At 39.9% G+C, this 19,800-nt stretch overlaps 1 protein-coding gene across 8 annotated transcripts in view; it reads right to left on the bottom strand.

The window, feature by feature from the left end:
• Positions 1 to 7,983: 7,983 nt before the first annotated feature.
• The window catches only part of esrrga (estrogen-related receptor gamma a), a 146,817-nt gene continuing 135,000 nt past the window's right edge, over positions 7,984 to 19,800 (bottom strand). For all 8 annotated transcript variants that reach the window (XM_035152857.2, XM_047339470.1, XM_035152874.2 and 5 more), the window contains 3 exons: positions 18,491 to 18,597; positions 18,219 to 18,381; positions 7,984 to 13,786 (listed from right to left, as the gene is read on the bottom strand). In XM_035152857.2, coding sequence (XP_035008748.1) covers positions 13,542 to 13,786; positions 18,219 to 18,381; positions 18,491 to 18,597 — 515 coding nt within the window. In that variant the 3' untranslated portion in view covers positions 7,984 to 13,541. The remainder of the gene's footprint in view (positions 13,787 to 18,218; positions 18,382 to 18,490; positions 18,598 to 19,800) is intronic.

Genomic DNA, 19,800 nt, shown 5'->3' on the forward strand with positions numbered 1-19,800 from the left:
TACTTATGTATGACTTATATTTGGCTGAATTGTATTTGCTGGTCTAATAACATCAAGGGTAATATGGTAAATGTAGGCTGTAAATGTATCGTCTCTCCAGGTCTGCAGAGCAGCATGAATATGTATGGAGACATCCTTGGCCTCGCTGCTGATTAGGATAAGTGGAATAAATTGATGGTTGGGCTGTGTCTGTGGGTTTTTCAATTTTTTTCTTCTTCTTTTTTTTTGTAAAATAAAATATTGGGTTGTTTGTATGGTAATCTGTGTGTGTATCTGCCCACACACGCAAACACACACACACACACATCCATTTTAGGCTTGATGCATTAAAACACAAATTTGATCTTATGAATAATACGGTGGAGATGAATTTAAGCCCATCATTTGGCCAGACTGACTTCAATACGTGTGCACATATCTGTGTGCATGTGGAAAAAAGTAGAATAGATTGATGCTCAGTGATTTAAGGCAGAGTGTGAAAAAACATGAGGTCCTGTGATACTTGAAAGTTGACCATATTTTCCGCGTTCGGAGTTGCACTCGTTCCGGAAACATGTAAATTCCCACGGTTCCATTCATACTGAAATGAAGGTCCACCCCTAACGTTCCACACACCTGATCCCACATTCCATTACAGCCAAGCATAGCTGTGATTTCTTTCCAAGAGTTCGCCCCCCTTCGTGTGTCCTTATATTCCTTCAAAGTTGGGTTGTAAAAACGTAGGTACTGGTGGATCTCCTCGTACAGCCTCTTCTTCAAAACAAGCGTCCATGCTCCTTATCTTCTTCTTCTCTTCTTCTCAACCAAATCAAGAGCGCGTCACCAACTGGACTGGAAAGTGTTAAACATCAAGCATGTGTAGCCGACGCACACAGTCTGTGCGGTCACAAATTTTGGGCTACACGCAAATCTGCAGAGGGCTCATGGCTGGTTGGCAACATTTACATTACAAGGACCATAGCAGACCCCAGCCAACTGGCAGATGAGCAAATAATGAATTTGCCTTTATACAGTTTGAACTTTTATCGTAAAAATATTATAGGGCCACGATTTTCAAGAAACAAACACCATGAAAATGAAGCTAGTTTTGCAGTTTGCTGATGGTAACACAAAAAATTCACCTCAGCAAAAAATATCCAGTACCAGTGCCAACTTTCTTAAAGTCAATCTTTTTTTCCCCAGAGGACACTATGACTGAGAAGGAAAAGGTAATCTGCATCTTCTGCACAATTTTTACATGTCTCTGTAGCAAGTTCGTCAAAATTTATTTACAGTACACGTCAAACCTAAGGGGCCGGACGGTGGTGCAGTGCAGTGTTGCCTTTGTGTGTGGAGTTCGCATGTTGTCCCCATGTGTGCGTGGGTTTTCTCTGGCGTTCTACCACAGTCCAAAGAGATACAGTGTGAAGGGTGAGGCAGACTGGAGACTTAAAAGGTTCAGTGAGTAAGATTTAGATGAAAGGGATCTATTGGCAGAAATTCAATATAAAAGAATCGTAGTGATGTTTTCACTAGTAAGTTTCATCTGAATTGTAAGAATTGTTGTTTACTTTACCCTAGAATGGGCCTTTTATATTTAAATACTTTGAATTCACATTACAGAAGCCCAAACTGGACAAAGTAAACACCTTTTGAGTTTTTATGACAACTGAAGGCTACCACAGGTTCTCCTTCATGTTCGGAAGGGGAGGGTGAGGTGAGGGGTATTCAGCTGCAACATGCAACTTCACCACTAGACGTCACTAAATTGTACACACTGAACCTTTAAATTGGCCCTAGATGTGAATGTGAACGTGAATGGTTGTTTGTCTCTGGCATAGGTAATGGATAACTGGGAAAGATTATAGATGGATGGATCTAATCTCAGGAACATAAATATGCTTGATGGCAAATATGCTGGTATGAGAGAAAATATACTTCCCCACTTTGTCCCACAGTTTGTTTAGGCTATCTCTTTCTTTTCCTTTGCCACATGCCTCATCCTGCTGTGTATCCTCCTTATTTCTATCACTTCTGTCCTCCACTCGTACATGTCTCCCAAACATCCGACTCTCCACAGGCACCACTCATTCTTTCCTTCACTCACCCCATTCTGTTCTCCCCTCGCCCTCAATCCCTCCATCCTCCATCACCACTTCTCTCTAAATGTCCTCTTCTTTCTTGTCCTTGTTTTATGCAGCATTTTCTATAAATAGATATATATTTTAATCCATGTTCATCATTTATCCTCGGTGGCTCTAAATGAAATGCACCAGAAACTAGATATAAAAACAATTTGGCTTTTCCCAGGCTTTTCAGATTTCATACCCTCAAGTCACACTGTCCATATTGTGTGTGTGTGTGTGTGTGTGTGTGTGTGTGTGTGTGTGTGTGCGTGTGTTTCTGCCCCCTATTGAGGTTGAGGCCAGTGACACCCTCAGGGCTGTGCTGTCCAATCCCCTCCATGCTGTGTTTCTATAGGATTGAATTAACCTCCTGCATCTCTTGACAATGCACATACACATAATCATCCAGTCTCTCTCACACCCACTTTGTCTCTGCCAATCACCTTTCCCCTGTCAAGGCTGAATTATTAGCTTGGGGCACTTCAGCAACTAACATCACTTACACTTACACATGGGAATCAACCTACTAAATGCACAGGATATATATATATATATTTTTAAAAGAGTAATATAGTCATTTGCACACAATTCTTCTGGGCAGAGCAGAACAGAGACCAAAAGATACAGAGTCCACACTACAGTGGTAAAGTTGCTCTTTAAAGTTGAATGATTGCAGCTTTCTGTTGTACATGTAGCTAAAGTTAGCAACCAAGCTAAGAGCACAACTTGTAAGTAAGACAACTATGGAATTACTTAAAATTATTGAAATCTTTCCCCCATATAACTTCCAGTAAACAAGCTGCACCCAAAATAGAGCAATACTATCTTCATCTGTAATGGATTACTGGATTTTTAATCAATTAAACTACTCGATACTTAAACATTTGTATGTAAAATGTCTAGATGTAGACGGTGCTGCACTGCAGGACTGATTTTCAGCTGAAAATTTTAAACAAAAAGTTTTCTGTCTGTTGTAATATTTTAAATATAATTTCTAAATTAAAACTACAGCAATAATGAACGAGGACAAGATGAATTGGAAAAATGCAAAGCACAGGAAAAAAATTAACCAAAAAGACAAACTAAGTAAGAAAACACCTTCATCAGTTTGATAGACGGCATTTAATTACCACCTCACAATACTCCACCAACCAGTGAAGCTGCAGTTTACAGTATAAATTATATACAGTACATAGGCTATAATAGTGAAGACTGTTCTGATTAATGTCTACAGTCTCAGTGTGTTCGAGAAAAACACTTCTTTAAGTTCCTGGACCATTTTATCACTACATTTCTAGGACTTGTTGATTAAGACTATGCAAGGTGTTGAACATATAGTCTGAATATTTAGAATTTTTAATGAAAAAATACTTACAAAGATGAAAAAATGTAGGGTAAAATGTTACTATAAAGAATAATATAAATACTGACATGTTATTAATCAGGCCTAATTGGCTTTCTAAGAAAAAAGTGTCCGCTGCATATGAAACCTTCAGGCTATCTATTGGTCACAAGTGGGGGATTTAAAGTGCCACTAATTCACTGGGCACTGACACGTCAGACTATTTATTAAAGTACACTAACTAAATGAATGGCCCATAGAATGGAGAGTTAAAACATTTACTGTCCTAAGAAAGAGATAGAGAGCAATAGGAACAGAGAGAGGATGGAGAGGGTGGAGAGGGAGAGGCAAAGAGAGGAGCGAGTGAGAATAAATGGCCCATCGCAGAGAGTTAAGACGTTAAAAGTGCAAATAGACAGCTGACCCTCTTATAGCCTCCACATGCAGCTCCGATGCACACAGTCACCTAAGCCACTTTACACCCCGTGAGATAGAGGGATGTGGGGACTGAATGGGAGAAGAGAGAGGGAGAAGGATGGAGAATAGGATGACATAAGAGGAAGGGATGTTGGCGAAATGGAAAGAGGCGAGAGATAGAAGGGAGGCAAGTGAACACAGGTGATTTATAGTCACAGTGAAAAAGATAAAAAAAGCTGCATGAGAAAAAAACAAAGAAAGACTGAGAAAATGATGATGTATAAGACAAAGAGTGACAGAGGAACATGGAACAAATGTTTAAAACAAATTAGGGACCATATATAACACCCCCAATGGTCACTGAGTTAGCATGTACGCTAAGTAAGCCATTTGTGATATGATGGGGAGTGGGTCAATGCTCAATGCAAGGAGAGAAGGAAGAAGTCAAAGAAGAGACAAATAAAAACAAAGAGATTTGTTGGATATTATTTGCTGAGTGGTTAGAAACAAAGCCAAAAATGTGAACTTGAAAAAAACAAAACAAAACAAACACACAAACATTGTTTTTTTCTGTGCCCATATTTGTGCACCAGTCGGTTTGTCACTGTGCACTGTTTTACACTCCTTATCTGTTTAGTGCGTGTGCACGTGTATGTGTGTGTGTGTGTGTGTGTGTGTGTGTGTGTGTGTGTGTGTGTGTGTGTGTGTGTGTGTGTGTGTGTGTGTGTGTGTGTGTGTGTGTGTGTCTGTGTCAGGGGAGCTAGATGCTGTGAAAGGCCATTACCACCATGAGTCCATGTCACTTGGCCTGTGAAACCCAAGGGAACCCTACCACTGATACAAGGGGATACGAGGATAAGACACACACACACACACACACACACACACACACACACACACACACACACACACACACAAAGGCACATCGACATTTTGAAACATGTAAATAGTGATTACATATGACTATATACGGACGCCACAAAATTGTTAAAATATAAATCACACATGCCAAAAGAACACACAATGTCCTACCCACCTACACACACACACACACGTATAAATGTACATAAATGCACACACACACACACAGGGTTAAATAGCCACAAAACAGGCCTCTGAAACACCATCAGTGTGAAGCTGCCACACATTAGCACTTTACAGGTCACAGCACATAAAACAGATATGGCCACCCTTAGAGACTGACACCGTATTAGTTGCAAGAAATCACATTCAGACTTTCTCTCAAACCAAATAAGAGGCGTTTCGATATGAGATCAGACTCCTGTATGAGGTCTGAATGATAAAGTCGGCTTATGTAACTGTGTTATTCACATTTTATTAAAGTTTAGGATTGCTGAATAAATCTGCAAGATCTTTCACCAGCCCAATAAATGACCTCCATTGCCTTCTTCATTTTACTTGGTACAAGTATGTTGAACTAATAAAATCAATAAATCCTCTAACAGTGGTAAATGCAATGGAAATATGATGTTTATGTTTGCTGCATATATGAATATGAGGAATATCAGTCTCCTCATGGCTCCACACAGGTCCAATGTTTTTGTCTGCCACGATATCTCATCCATTCTGTGGACGTTTGAGTCGAATGTTTCATGTACATCACAATTTATTTATCTACTGAGTCTGTTTTCATTGAAATTTGTCATCTCTTATTTTGCAATATTGGGAAAAATAGGTGGATAGCAACATGTTATACAGCTGCGGACACTCTTTCTACTCAGCAGGTTCGGTGCATGTTCTGAGAAGATGCTGCCTACTTTGGTAAACTGTGCAGAATCATCAAATTTAATGCTCAACTTCCTTATTTTTGCATCTGCCTTTGCTACTCATTCACTCCAATACATAAGGTGCTTATGTGCAAAGGTCTACTGAGGAGTTGTCTTCATACCCTAATCAATTAATGTTTCCACAATTGCTGTTTACGTCAAAGCTCAGATATCCATCAAATTGTTTATCTTGTTAACAGTAACTGATTGTAATGGGCTGTTCAAACAAGGATTCTGTCTTTTGAATTTCATTAAGTTGTGAAAATATCATTCAACACTTCATATCTGCTTCTATGACTCTCTAGACTAATGGTGTCATTATGTGTTATGGGTAGCTATAACTGTGTGGCATTGGTATAACAGTGAAACTCTGTGCATGTAAATGCATAATGAAATGGGGCCGAAAAATTAACCCTGTGGGACCCCAAAAATAATGTCTGCTACGGATGAATTGTGGGTGGTGACTTCAATTGCCTTATCAAACTGTTGAGTTTTGAACCACCGAAAAACCCACCTCATCAACCTAATCAACAGTGACATATTGGGGTTATATCCTTTTTTAGTGCCTAAGTTAAACTGTCACTAAAAGCTGTGTCATTCATTAGCCTGTACTGCTGAGTTGAGTAGAATAGAGCTGTGCTGAATTTCATTTTATGGTACACAAAAGAAATACAAGGAAATTGAATGAATGCTGAATTGAGAACCTGAGATATGAGCAAAAACAGATAAATACAGCAGGAGGAGATCATGAGAGAAAATAAGAGATAGCAGAGGAGCGGGGTAAATGGTTGAAAGATATTCAGAGAGATGGAAGGAGAGATGTAGATTAAGCCAGAAGGTGGAGGAGGAGAAGAGAGGAGTTAAGTTGGCCATTAGCGATGCGGCATGTGGAGCCCACTCTTACATGCGTTCCACAAGGTTAACGATAAGAGCCCCTCAGCAGCTGAAATGCTCAAGTAGCTTTTATCGTATCATAATAATGAATCAAAGATAAAATAAAATAAATGAACTCCAAAAGGCAAGCAAGTAAAATAAAACGTATGTGCAGGGGGCTGGGTGACCAGGCAACAACCCAAATAGAAAAGAGAGAGGGAGAGGGAGAGAGAGAGAGAGAGAGAGAGAGAGGAAAAGGAGGAAAGAATGGAATAAAAAATCCCACTCTCTTACTGCTAATATCTTTTTATGTCATCTGGTTGAAAAATATTTGCCTGTGGGTCAGGGCTCCCCCTGTTAGAAAGAGGCTTCTTAAAACGCTCCACAGCTCTCTGCTACATTAAATGTCTGGCCTCTGCATCCCATTTACTGCTGCTGGCTATCGGGAAGAAAGAGAGGGGGAGAGAGAGAGAAGTACGATGTTAGGGCGACAGAGAGAGGGAATAAGAGTAAATGAAAAGAGGAGGATTATAAAAGCGGAAAATCTCGAAGAATATCAAATTATGAACAAACTATAAAGAATCATTGAGAGTGCTGTGTGCCGACAGAGAAGGGTGAAGGGGAAGACTGTTTTCTACTCATGTGTGGTTATGCTTTTAGGATCTCTTTGTTTTACGGCGTGTGTGTGTGTGTGTGTGTTTAGTGCCCTTGGCAAGAACAGGGGAATGGGCCATTCAGAATGGACAGTAGTTAGCCACCCACTGAAGCAAGCTGTTCCACTTCCTCTTCCCTCCTTCCCTCCTTCTTCTTTCTCCCTCTCCCTCCTTCCATCCAACCTTCATTGTTGTCTTTAATTTTACTTATCATGAGGTGATGGTACCTGAAACAAATGGGCGACATTGGTCTGTGATTCCGAAAAGAGGTACAGGCAGGAAATGCTATCTTACCAAGTTGACAATCTTATTTTAGAATGTTATCATGCTAACGTTTGCTATTATTAAACAGCTAGTTGAGGCTGATGGGACTGTCTTTAGTTTATTGACTATTTCATCATAAACCAAAATATTCAGCCAAGAGCATTTTCTGTCTAATAGATAAAATGTTAAGGTATCACCATAAATGTTTGCATCACCTTAGAATGAGCCCTTTATTTACAGTGGGAGCGGATCCTCTTCCACAGAGTCCACCATGTTCCTACTGTAGCCTATAAAGCCCAACTCCAGAGAGGACCTTCTATGCTTTTATGTTTTTTATGTTACTTCATCCATACTCTTGTTAAGGGAGGGTGAGGCAAGGGGTGTTTAGTTGGGTGCAATCTGCAACCTTACCACTAGATGCCACTAAATCCTTTACATTGAACCATTCACCGTACAGTATACGTACAGTACACCGTATGTTACAAATGCATCCATATCAGAAACAACGAAACTTGTCGGAACAATAAGAGACAAAAGACAGATTTCAAAACTGGAAGCCTGGTTTTAATTGATATTGCTCTACTGTAATAATCCTGAAAGGCATAGTCTGGAGTAACACGTAATGTTTGAACTCATAGTAGTTTAAGTTACAGAATCATAGGTCTCTCTTTTTGCATTGAACAATATATACAATGTGAAATAAATACATTTACACAAATGGACATTATTGTTGGAGCACACTTGTATGATACACATCACAAAAATATACAAGTAATTGTTTTTTAGTTTTTTTTAATTTACTGATGTGAAGCACATCTAAAATCTACGGACATTTTTAATAACACTACAGGGTCTTCTTCTTCCATCCACAACTCTTTTCCTCTATGCAAAGGTCATTTTTTTCAATCTTCAAATATCCTTTTCATCCAATTGTGTCAACTTTCCCTCTCCCTTAAATATTTTCTGCATATTTTCAAAATTCAGACTGCAGGGTTAGCCGCAGCACAAGTGGCAGTTACATTTGGGGATTAAATACAACTTAATGACTTAACACTGTAGAGCTGTAGATAGACACAGTTTGGCCTAAGCAGTTTTCAGGGGGCAGCCATGGAAGATGGACAATCCTGCTTTGTCGCTATGGCTAAATAACTCCTCCTGTTCCAGCTAAACTATTGTTACATAGAGCGTTTGCAGCTAATGAATCTAAGTTCAGGTGTGAGCGATAACATGGCGCCCAAAGAGCAACCAGGTCAAACTCTTTCTATCAGTGACTCTGCAAAAACCCAGACAGTCCTTCTTCCACTGCTCCTCATAGAAAATACCAGTTTGGTTTGTTGTTATTTATATGGATTTAACACTAACAGCAGAATAACTCTGGTAGATACAAAAGCATTTGGATCTATAACCCAACACAAACAAGTGCAACTCTTGCCTCCTCATTGTACAGTCATTGAAATATTGCTTATAACAAGAAAAGAGAAAGAAAAGAAAAACACCTCCGGCCTGTACATCTAAATAATATCTTGGCTATGAGCAGCAAGTTATATCAACACTTCTGAAAGAAACGCACACTCTCACTCTTGGTGTTAGCTGGTGAAATAATTCCTGCTAATATTTCAAACATGGCAGAATTTATCAAAGAGCTAATTAGCAAGTTTTGTTTGATTGACTTAAAGTACATCAGGAAAACTTCTACAGATCAGTGTTTCCTAATATCAGACATTAAAGTTCAGCCTTAATCACCTCAGGGAGACGTGTGACATCTTTCATCGTGTTGAATTGTTCAGAAGTGCACAGTTGGACAACTGACAAATAAATAAATAACAGAAGGAAACACTGGTAAGAGAAGAACACCTTTAAGTATATGTAGATTCATGTAGTTGTAAGAAATACCATCTTTCTGACAATTAGAGTGTTTGAAGAGTCCAATTTTAAATGCACATGTGAAATATGCTTTCTGCTTATTTACACAAATTATTGTGTAAGACCTTTGAGTAACCTTAGAATCTTTGAATTTGTGTTGTTGCAATGGAGTGACTTTATGAATTTGTTTAGATTCATAATGAGTATAATAACATGTTTATCAAAGGTTGTGGGAAAATTTGAGTTTGAATCTGAGTTTTGCGGTTTAATTTATGGAAGATTGCCGAAACATGTCCGCCACTCTAATGAGGGACAGGGAGTGAAAATTAAAAATGTAGAGCTTTTTCTTTAACATTTCAACCCACGCCAAAGCTACTTCCGTCCTTCATCTGCCAGATTCACCTTGTAAAGCAAAATGTTTTCCTGGAAAAAAGCTGAAAAACAGGAAATAAGTGAAATATTTGAAGAAATAACAATTTTATCTTCATATTTTCTCCTTCTGCCTGTTGAAACAGTGAAGTTAATGATGGAGCAGAGCTGTGTGGAAGGCAGTTATGTACAGCAAGTTTATCAAAAAAGAGTCACCTACAGTTCTGTATTACTCAAATGGCCTTTTCACCTCATCTTTATTTAAACCTAAAGATATACAGTATATTGTTTGCTCTATAGGAAAGTTACGCAAATGATCCCTTTTTAAATAGTCGTAAGGTGTTCCTTCATTTAGATACTAAATATTTAATTATTCATGTATAGTTTGGTGAAGATGAATACTGTCATTTGATTCTGGCGGTCTAGTTAAATTTCTCGAAGAAGAGCCTTATATTTGGTTGGGTTCATGGTGAGAGAACCCGGTACCCAGACCCCCAGCAGCGGACTGATCCGACTGACGGACAACGTTGCCTCTATTCTACTCTGTGTTGTCTAAAGAAGAAGCACACGGCACAAGAACGGGAATCACCACAAGAAAAAGCACACAGCATCGTCGTAGAGGACCCAACAGAGGAGGAAGGGATTGAACAGAAACAGGACTTTAAAACAAAAAAAACGATAAAACTTTTTAAAAAAAGAAAGAAAAAACAGTTTTTTTCCTTGATAGAAAAAACAGCAAACATGAAACACACATCGAGGCTGAACTACATTTTTTCGGTTTTTTTTCTCGATTTTGTTTCCAATAAAATGTCTTATGTTAGAATTATATTCTGTATAATTTACAATATACAATGTTTAAGAAGGCTGAGAAAATACCCCTTACTAGTAATACTGATGTTTGATACAGAGCATGTGATGTTAGAGATCAACTACACTTAAACTGCAGCACTCCTCAGCTGTGACAAGTTGCCATTTTATATTAGATTACACATTTATGCATTCTTATTCGGCTTTAAAAATCACATAAATAATGATATATAAAAGTGACTTGGTATCACAAAGAAATAAATGTCTCTGTAAGACAGTTTCCTGTTAGCTTTTGTTTCCGTTTCCTGTTTCCAGACATTTGAATTTAAATAGTTTTGATATAATTTGTTATTATAGTGTTCTCTACATTTTGAGCCAATCAAAGCTAAGAGTTTGTCTGAAATTATTACAGTCATATTTTGAAAAATTATATTCTACAATATCTCATTTGTTCACTTTAGACAGAGACTAATTTAATAAAGCTTATTTAAAATGTAATGAATTCCCCTTTGCAATTTAGTCTATTACTCTCAGTAATTTGGTACCAACGTTCAAATTTTAACGCTTAATTTGTTTGGTAACTTAAAAATAAAATTGTCAAACAACAGAAAGTGGTGAGCTAACATGAAATTGTCCCTTTCAGCTGTTTTCCCTATTAAACTGGATGATGTTTGCTAGCACCAATTCCCTCAGTACAAGTCTAGATCTAACCTGGTACTTCTCATGGTCCCCACACTCAGTCACATGGCTGAAGAAAATTTGAACCCTGAACGTAAAGTCGACAAAAACTGTGTATTACTGAACTATTGACTTTAAATATCTGTTTCTTTCTAATCAGGTCAAATGAGACTGTCAAACCTGCCTGCTCACTAAAAAGAAACTTTTGAATCATGTGATAATGGCAAACTGTATATTTTAGTTTCTTGCTGCTTATATGACGTCTTCAACCCTCAAACTGACCACTACACACACAGCATGTGCAGGGTTCACATCTCATCCTGACATTCCTGGTCCATTTTACTTCCTAACTGTGACTAACAAAAGCAACGCTGACTGTTCCCTAATAGCTTATGGCAAGTTACACAGAGAGGAGGAGGCGCTACCAGCTCTCCTCAAATCCCCATCTACTTTCCCAAATGTAAGACTGGCACATTATGTTAATATTGCAGACTTAGTCCATATGCACAAACCCCTCCTTTAAAAACCACTATTGCTCAGAGTTTCTAAGATAAACGCTGATTTGTTAATACATTACTTGTTATATTTATATATATATTTATATATATGATAATGGCTGAAAGTGGTCAAGCTGAAAAAGGGAAAGACATATTGATTGAATCAGTTTTAAGAGGACAATATCAATAACAAAAAACAAAGCCGTGGTATATGTCATATACAGGATGACAATTATTTACAACCCTAATACTGGTATCATCGCTAAGATTATTTTCAAGATAGAAATGAAGAATAAGAAGAAATTAAGGAATTTAAAAGCAACAGTAGTTGTTTTTCAGTCAGCTTTGTCAGCACACCGTTCCTTCTGGTTTGTATTGCTTTGAGTGACCGAAGCGCCCGAATCACTCGCTGAATGAATCAGAAAAATATCTCTTATCTGACACAAGAGATGAGCTGGAAGTAGTGAACGCAAAGGAGCAAGGAGAGGAAGTACCATCGAGTTTGGCGTCTGGGTAATGAGCATGCTCTGGACTGTCCTTAATGGCACAATTCTTATTAACAGACGGAAATCTCTACTAACTTGTACGTGGAGAGCTGTGAACCTGGGCCACCGAGCAGCTGAAATCGTTCCAAACAGACGTCCAAACACGAGAGGAACGTTTGACAGAATATGTAGAATCACAGATAATGAGAACTGAGCCTGTTAGCCAAGCAGGAATCCATTCTTTGACGGTAATGGTCTTGTTCAGTCGTATTTTTACTTTTTAACAGAGTATTGATCATTCCTCAAGTGTTCAGAATGTTTGAAACCATTTTTAGCCACGTCAAGTGTGGAAACACTGATATTGTTGGGGAGGCCAGGGTCACTGGTCCTCAACAAATAAAAACAATCGGCAAAAGTTGTAGTTGAAGTAGGGGGAGTCATGGGAAACCAAGAGCTGAATTTTTGGGAGAAGCAGAAAGTGTTTACAGCTGTGGTTTACAATCCTGGTCGTTGAAAGTCAGAGCCCTGCTGGTTTATTAAATTTTAACCACAACAATGTGAAATAAGTGGTGGAACAGAAAACCAGCAGCGCTCTCACAGCCCAGGACTGAACACCACCGGTAGATCGAACCAGAAGCAGAGTGTTGGGTTGTGACAGTAAAGTTTGCTGGCATCCTCTGAATGGATGAGCTCCATTCTTTGGCAGGGCAAATCTCCTCTTCTTTCTGTCCATCCATCAAAATTTCATTGTACAAGTAATTTGACGACAAACATCATTAATACTTCTTTAGTGTTCATTTTTTCCCCACATGTTTTCTTCGTGAACACTTAAAAAAAACTCTGAAGGGGGAAACAGGGCGGGGCAGGGGGACACGAGTGCAGTCTTAAGAGTCTCTCAGAGCTAAATTGAAGAGTTTTTAGTTTCTTTTAAACGTATCCTCGTTTTAGCTTCTGTCATTAATAACGTCTTCATCGTTATTAGATGCATAAGAGACCGCCTTGCTGTCGTCAGTTTTCTGAGTCACCGTGGAAACTGTTATGTGACTGTTAATAGTCTTAAAAGGAAATCCTCCTTAGTAATACTGCAGGGGGGGTGGGGTGGCCATGTCAGTCTGTCAGCATCGTCCCCACAACAGAATGTCAAGTGAGCGTCCTTTTCTCATAGACGGTGGAGTTTCAGGGGTTCAGGTAAGAGGTTGAGTTTACTTGTCTATTCAAAGGGGGATGCATCAGAAGGACGTATTTCAGGGACATATTTCTGTGAGGGTGTGTGTGTGTGTGTGTGGGTAAGAGTGTGTGTAAAAGAAAAAGAGGTCATTCAACGTTGCCGTTTAGACTTTGAGGTGAAGCTCAGGTGGTTCAGACTGGTGTCTGGCTTGTCCTCCATCTATTTCCCTGTCCTCAGACCTTGGCTTCCAGCAGCTCCAAGAAGAGTTTGTGCATTGGGACTTTGCCGTCCTGCTTGATGCTGTAGAAGTGCTGCACAGCCTTGGTGGAGGTCTGGCGGAGCAGGGGGAGGGTCATGAGCAGCTTGCCCGCTCGGCGGGGGTCCTCCTGGTGCTGGGAAGCCTCGTAGTCCTGCAGGGCCTCGTGGAGCACATCCTGGAGCTTCTGCACTGCGTCCACGTCTTCAATGTGCATGGAGTCTTGAAAAAGAAAGTCGAAAAACGTAAATATGGATAATAACAAGAAAACACACTAAAAATACAAGTTTCTAGAATATGCTCCCACCCACTTCTGTCAAAAAATAATGTTTTATTTTTTGAAACTAGTCCCTTCCTGAAGGACCTATTGTAATATTTAAAGATCTGATTTTGTACATTTCAGCTATTAAAGTGTGAGTCTCTGCACACGTGTAACTATAGCTTTGTATCTTGACTTCTGATTTATCAAATGAAAGGAAAATAGACAAGATTATTATTAACAGAAGGACATGTATGGATAAAGTTGGGGGATGTGTACAAAATGTTTTTTCTTTCTTTCTTAATGAGGAAATACATTTATGTAAATTGAACCTATTGTGCAGAGGACCCTTAATGTGACTTTGATATAGGTAGAGTGCAGAGAGTCTCACTATGTGTCTCTGTCAGTGTGTGTGCTCCCCCTGTCTGTGGTGTTACTGCTATTTATCTTATGATCTTAATGATTGAATTAGCCTTTAAAGTTTAACTGTAAATGTAGTACATTGTAGTACACCCTTTGGAAATGTCTGCATACATTTTTAATTTTAAACACCACAAGGGGATAAGAGCTATAAGTTGGAACTATCCAGCAATGGGGCTTTAAATTCAGGAGCTGCTCTGTTCTCTGTCTTTTAAGTGTGGATCTGTGGGTGTGATGAATGGACGGACAAAGAGACAAGTGGGCGGGAAAAAAACGAAATAACCCTCACAGAATGATGGAGAGATGCAGGAACACCTGAGAGTCTGTGTGTGTGTGTGTGTGTGTGTGTGTGTGTGTGTGTGTGTGTGTGTGTGTGTGTGTGTGTGTGTGTGTGTGTGTGTGTGTGTGTGTGTGTGTGAGAGAGTAGTGGGCTACAAATGTCTGTAATCTCTCTTTGAGGTGGCATGTAAGGTGTGTTTCAGCGGTTGAGGCTGTAAAGGCTGAGAATGTCCCTCAATAATAATGCTCCATATTGCCCCTTAGGGAGGCAAAGTCTTAATGTGAGCTGGCCTTTAGCTCTCAACCTCCGATCAATGTCTCCGATCAATGATTACATGCATGTTAAATAATAATCACAAGGCAACTATTGATAGGCTAACCCCCCATCCCCACCCACCACACCCACTACACACACACACACACGCACGCAGATATGTCGAGAGGATAAGAGCTATAAGTTAATGTATACCGATTAATAAATGCTAAGGTGTTTAATATAAAGAGACACACACTCACACGTGCACACACATTATAATAACAATGTTGATTTAATGCACCCACTCTATAGAAACTCCATATTCGTGAACTGCATGGACCTCTAAAAATAATCCATGTCTATTGGTGGGTGGGAGAATATTTAACACGTCAGGGGAGTAAAATTAAGTTATGACTCTTTATTATGAAGTCCTTTTTACTTTCTCATTTATTTGGATGCATCACGTCAGATGATAGGGGTTATTCAATAAAAGCATTTTCTACGTGACCCTTTTTTTTTACTTTGTTGTTTGTATATGAGATCAGCTCTGGACTTTATAATACTATATTGAGCTGAGATCTATCCATCGTTCTTACACAAACATGCTCACACACCAGATAGGTACAAATACACAACCTTCACAAAGGTATGGATGCACATAGACATACATAAAGAGACACATGAAAATACCTTGCAGACTAAATAAATTCCACATAAAATGTGCGACCACACTTGCTTACATACACACAAACACACACTCTCAAATACAACGTGTTGGATCTATAGAGTGTAATGCATGTATCAGTATGCAGGACCAGACCGTTGAGTTGGATTCTTAAGGGATCAATAGAAAACTCAGCTTCAATTGGTTTTCAAATATTCCTACTTTTCCTGGTTTAAATAAGATGTGCTTTGTCCATTTTTGTTTTTATTTTGCTTGGTGGAAAACATTCAGAAGTATATGATGGGGCATGTATTTATGTAAATATTTTAAAAACTATTTTCTTTGTTTTTTAGGCCAAATATATAGCTGCCCCTTGTGCAGTATTGCTTATTTAACACAGTATAATATTTAATAATAATATTTAATACAGTTAAAGCAGGACGAGCAGGTAAAACCTACAAATTAAAGAGCACTAATGTCAGTAACAATGAAAACTAATCCTCTTCTCCTCTTAATTGAAGTGGTTTCCTGACTCGCAGCCGGTAATTACCATAAGTTAAACTGAAGTTTAATGAGTTTGAAATAGTTTTTGATTAATATTGAGTGTTTGGTATTTAAGCTGGTAAACATGGCTGCCGCCTGTGCCGTGACCTGCACCACACTCACAAGTAAAACAGCAGACGTTAATGAGCACGAGCACATGAGGCTGTTAAAACACACGTTAACAGAGCGCGCACACACACACACACACACACACACACACACACACACACACACACACACACACACACACACACACACACACACACACACACACGTGCCTGCAGTTTCCCATGGCTAGTTTAGCTGTCTTTACATGTGGGGCACGTTTGCTAACATTTCTTAAGGCTTGGCTTCATTAATGCAGACGATTAGCATCCTGTGAATTAATTAGTGTCAGTGCCCTTCAAAATGCTAATGCTAGCAATCTGTTGTCTTGAAGAGCAGTTAGAGAGTCTGGCCACCGATGCAAAGTTCCTGTTCGGGTGTCAGCTGTTTCCCTTTCAATCAGTCAAACAGCGACTATTTCAAATGTGAGTTAACATCGAGGAAAGCTTTGGAGGAGACATTACTCTGGAGATTAATCAGACATTCAGACTGACCAGTAAGATTTGTATTCTTATGATATGTAGTCTGACATTGTGGTAACAATGATATCAATTCATAATTAGATTGTAAATAATTTATAGATTATTCAATCTACAGAAAATTATTAACAATTTGTAAACTATAATGTAGACAACTGTGGCCAAGCAGAAATCATTCTCGGGTTCCACCTTCTTAGAAATAAGCTCTTTATATGTTGTATTTTAAAATAATCAGATATGATCTTTTTTCCCAAGTAAAATTAACTCTTAGGTTTGTTTGGATGCAAACCCTCACAAGTAAGACAACTGCTGGCAACTCAAAACTACTGTATGACTAAATAATATGTTAGAAAAACATTTAAAATAAAAGCTCTACAGTGACTTCTCTATAACAGTAATCAGCAACTCTGTCCTTAAAAATTAAAGGAAACCTTACTATAAGTGAATTTATTTTCAACATTAATTTAATTTTTCAAACAGTCGAACCAATGTATAAACCAGACTCTGACCCCAGTCGGGCCATCGATGGGCTTAAAGGCAACAAGGACCAGGTAAAGCCACATAATTCATCATCATCTTCATCATGATCATCATTGATAGTGTTGTTCCAGACAGTCAGCAGCATTCATACGCCAACAGACAGACACACTTGTTCAGAGCCAAGAGATTGATTGTCACACGTAGCCCAAAGGAAAATAATATGTCAATATTTCTGCATGTGCATGACAGTATGCACTGTATGTGTGTGAGCAAACATTTCTCAGTGGTTCACATTTAAGCACATAGCAAAGTGAGTGTGTGTTTATGCATGTGTCAGAGAGATGAAACTGGCAGATTTGAGAGAATGTGTGTGTGTGTGTGTGTGAACGTGCTGCGATGTGTGTATGTCCGTGTGTGTCGATGGTGGCAGAATCTGAACAAAAGGCCCCTCCCTCCTTATTCAAAGCTCTCCCATTTAAACACATTGTATTGACAGCTCCCCCCTTGTAATTAAAGAGTACTGAAGAGCTGGCCGGCTTCCAAGACAAAGTTCAAAAGACGGGTCACGGGAGGAAGAAGGCGTGTGTGTGTGTGTGTGTGTGTGTGTCAGTCAGCTGTCGATGCAGCTGGATACATCAGAGAGGGGGCTTTATTGACGGACTTTGGGTTCTAATGATTTCACCTTATTTAACAGGCATCTGAAGAGACGACTATGCTAATTGTAAAAGGGATGGTCACTTTGTTCAGGGGTGGGTGGTGGTCTGCAGGCTGGAGGTGTGTGTGTGTGTGTGTGTGTGTGTGTGTGTGTGTGTGTGTGTGCAAAATGACTGTAGGAATACATGACTATTGTGTGACTACGAGCATGATAATAACAACTGTGCGTGACTTTATAAGACAGAAGTAAGACATGTCATGTAAAATAAAATATAGCTCTGTGTGTCATGTGTCATATTTGTGTGTGTGTGTGTGTGTGTGTGTGTGTGTGTGTGTGTGTGTGTGTGTGTGTGTGTGTTTGGGTGGAGTATTGAAGACGGCTCTTTAATGATTCAGTTTAAATGAGTCCCATGGGACCGGGGGATTCCTGGGATTAACTATTTCTCCACCAGCCCTGTTCAGTCATGTGCTCCCAAACTCAATCACACACAGATGATCATATCAGAATTTCTAACCTGAGTTAGCCAAAGCAATGGCCTTGAGAGTGACGAATTCCTCCTTCTCCAGTTTCATAGACTTGTATTTCTTGACCAGCTGAAGGATGGCGTTGTTCAGGTCCAGGAGTCCGGCCAGCTTCGACTGGTCCTCGTCCATGATGTAGTCCTCAGCGTACACCAACTGAAGAAACAAAGAAAAAGAGGGAGGTGGAGAGGTTGCAAATTAACATGTGCTATATGTCTAAAAAACATAATTTCTTGAGAGCAAGAGAAAAACATGAGACACTAACCTTGTCCTCAAAGGAGAGCGAGCGGTACACAACGCGCAGGATCAAGATCTCCATCCACGCACTCTGCAGTAGACTCATCTGGTCGGCCAAAGACAGTGTGGAGAAACCTAGGAACAAAGAAGAGCAGCAAGAGAGATTTAAGTCAAAATCAGAGTTAAACAGTTTTTACTTTTGGCAATGACACATGTTATTCTACTGACACTGTTGGTAAAATATAGTCATGCTGGCAAAGTACATTAATTAGCCTTTAAAGGTGAATCTGAACAGAGGGAATGAAGGAGCCTGTTTGATGCTAGTGAGAGGGTCAAGATCGGCCCTCCTCCCTTCTCTCCCTTCTCTCCCTGCCCTCCCTCCCTCCACTCCATCCATCCATCCATCCCTCCAGCTGACCACCTTCTCTTCCTCTCTCCCTCATGCCCAGGGGCTGCTCTCTGGGGAAAGGCAGGCCTTATCTCCCCCTGACACAACCTCCATGGATCAATGCTAGCAATCGCTGCTGCACACACACACACACACACAGACACACACACTCTAATTGCTGCTATGGCCTCAAAACTACTGCTTTCTCCGGTGTCAATCCATGTCTTTCTATTTGCCTACGTCTATATCCGTCTGTCTCTCCAGTCTCAATCCATGCCCTTTTATCTGTCAGTGTTTACCACTGAACATCTGTGTGTCTGATTCTGGCTCCACCTGTTTCCCCCCCCCGACCATCTTGATACATACATCTGTCTGTAGGTCCTGTCTCTCTACACACATTTTCTTTCTGCCTTCTAATCGCTTGGTCTGTTTTTACTCTCACTTTTTCTACTGAACTCCTCTTTTCATGTCTTCCGATTACGTTCTTACTTAAATGCACCAGTCTCTTGCTTTTTGTCTCTCTCCCTCTGTCTCTCTGTCTGTCTCTTTAATGGAACACCTGCCCACTCACACCTTTCCTCACAGCTGTCCTCTGCTCACACACCTGTCCATTCACACCTGCCTGTGTGTTCTAGTCTGTGTGAGTGTGCGCGCTAGGCTTCATAGGACCGGCAAAGACAGTGGCCCATGTGAGCACACCTGCCAGACCTCGCTGCAGCCCTACAGTGTGTTTGTGTGTGTGTGTGTGTGTGTGTGTGTGTGTGTGTGTGTGTGTGTGTGTGTTTGAGAGGAGCGTCCTGCCAGGAGAAGCAGGCAGATGAGAAGGGAGATATTTCTTCAACAACATCTGCTGCCGTGTGCCTCCCTTTTGAGATGATAGGTGTGCGATAGTGTGTGTCTGTGTGTGTGCAGGTGCATTAGGGGCTCTTATCTCACAGTGTGTTGATGGG

The sequence above is a fragment of the Hippoglossus stenolepis genome, chromosome 1 (genome assembly GCF_022539355.2).
Source record: "Hippoglossus stenolepis isolate QCI-W04-F060 chromosome 1, HSTE1.2, whole genome shotgun sequence".
Classification (NCBI taxonomy): Eukaryota; Metazoa; Chordata; class Actinopteri; order Pleuronectiformes; family Pleuronectidae; genus Hippoglossus; species Hippoglossus stenolepis.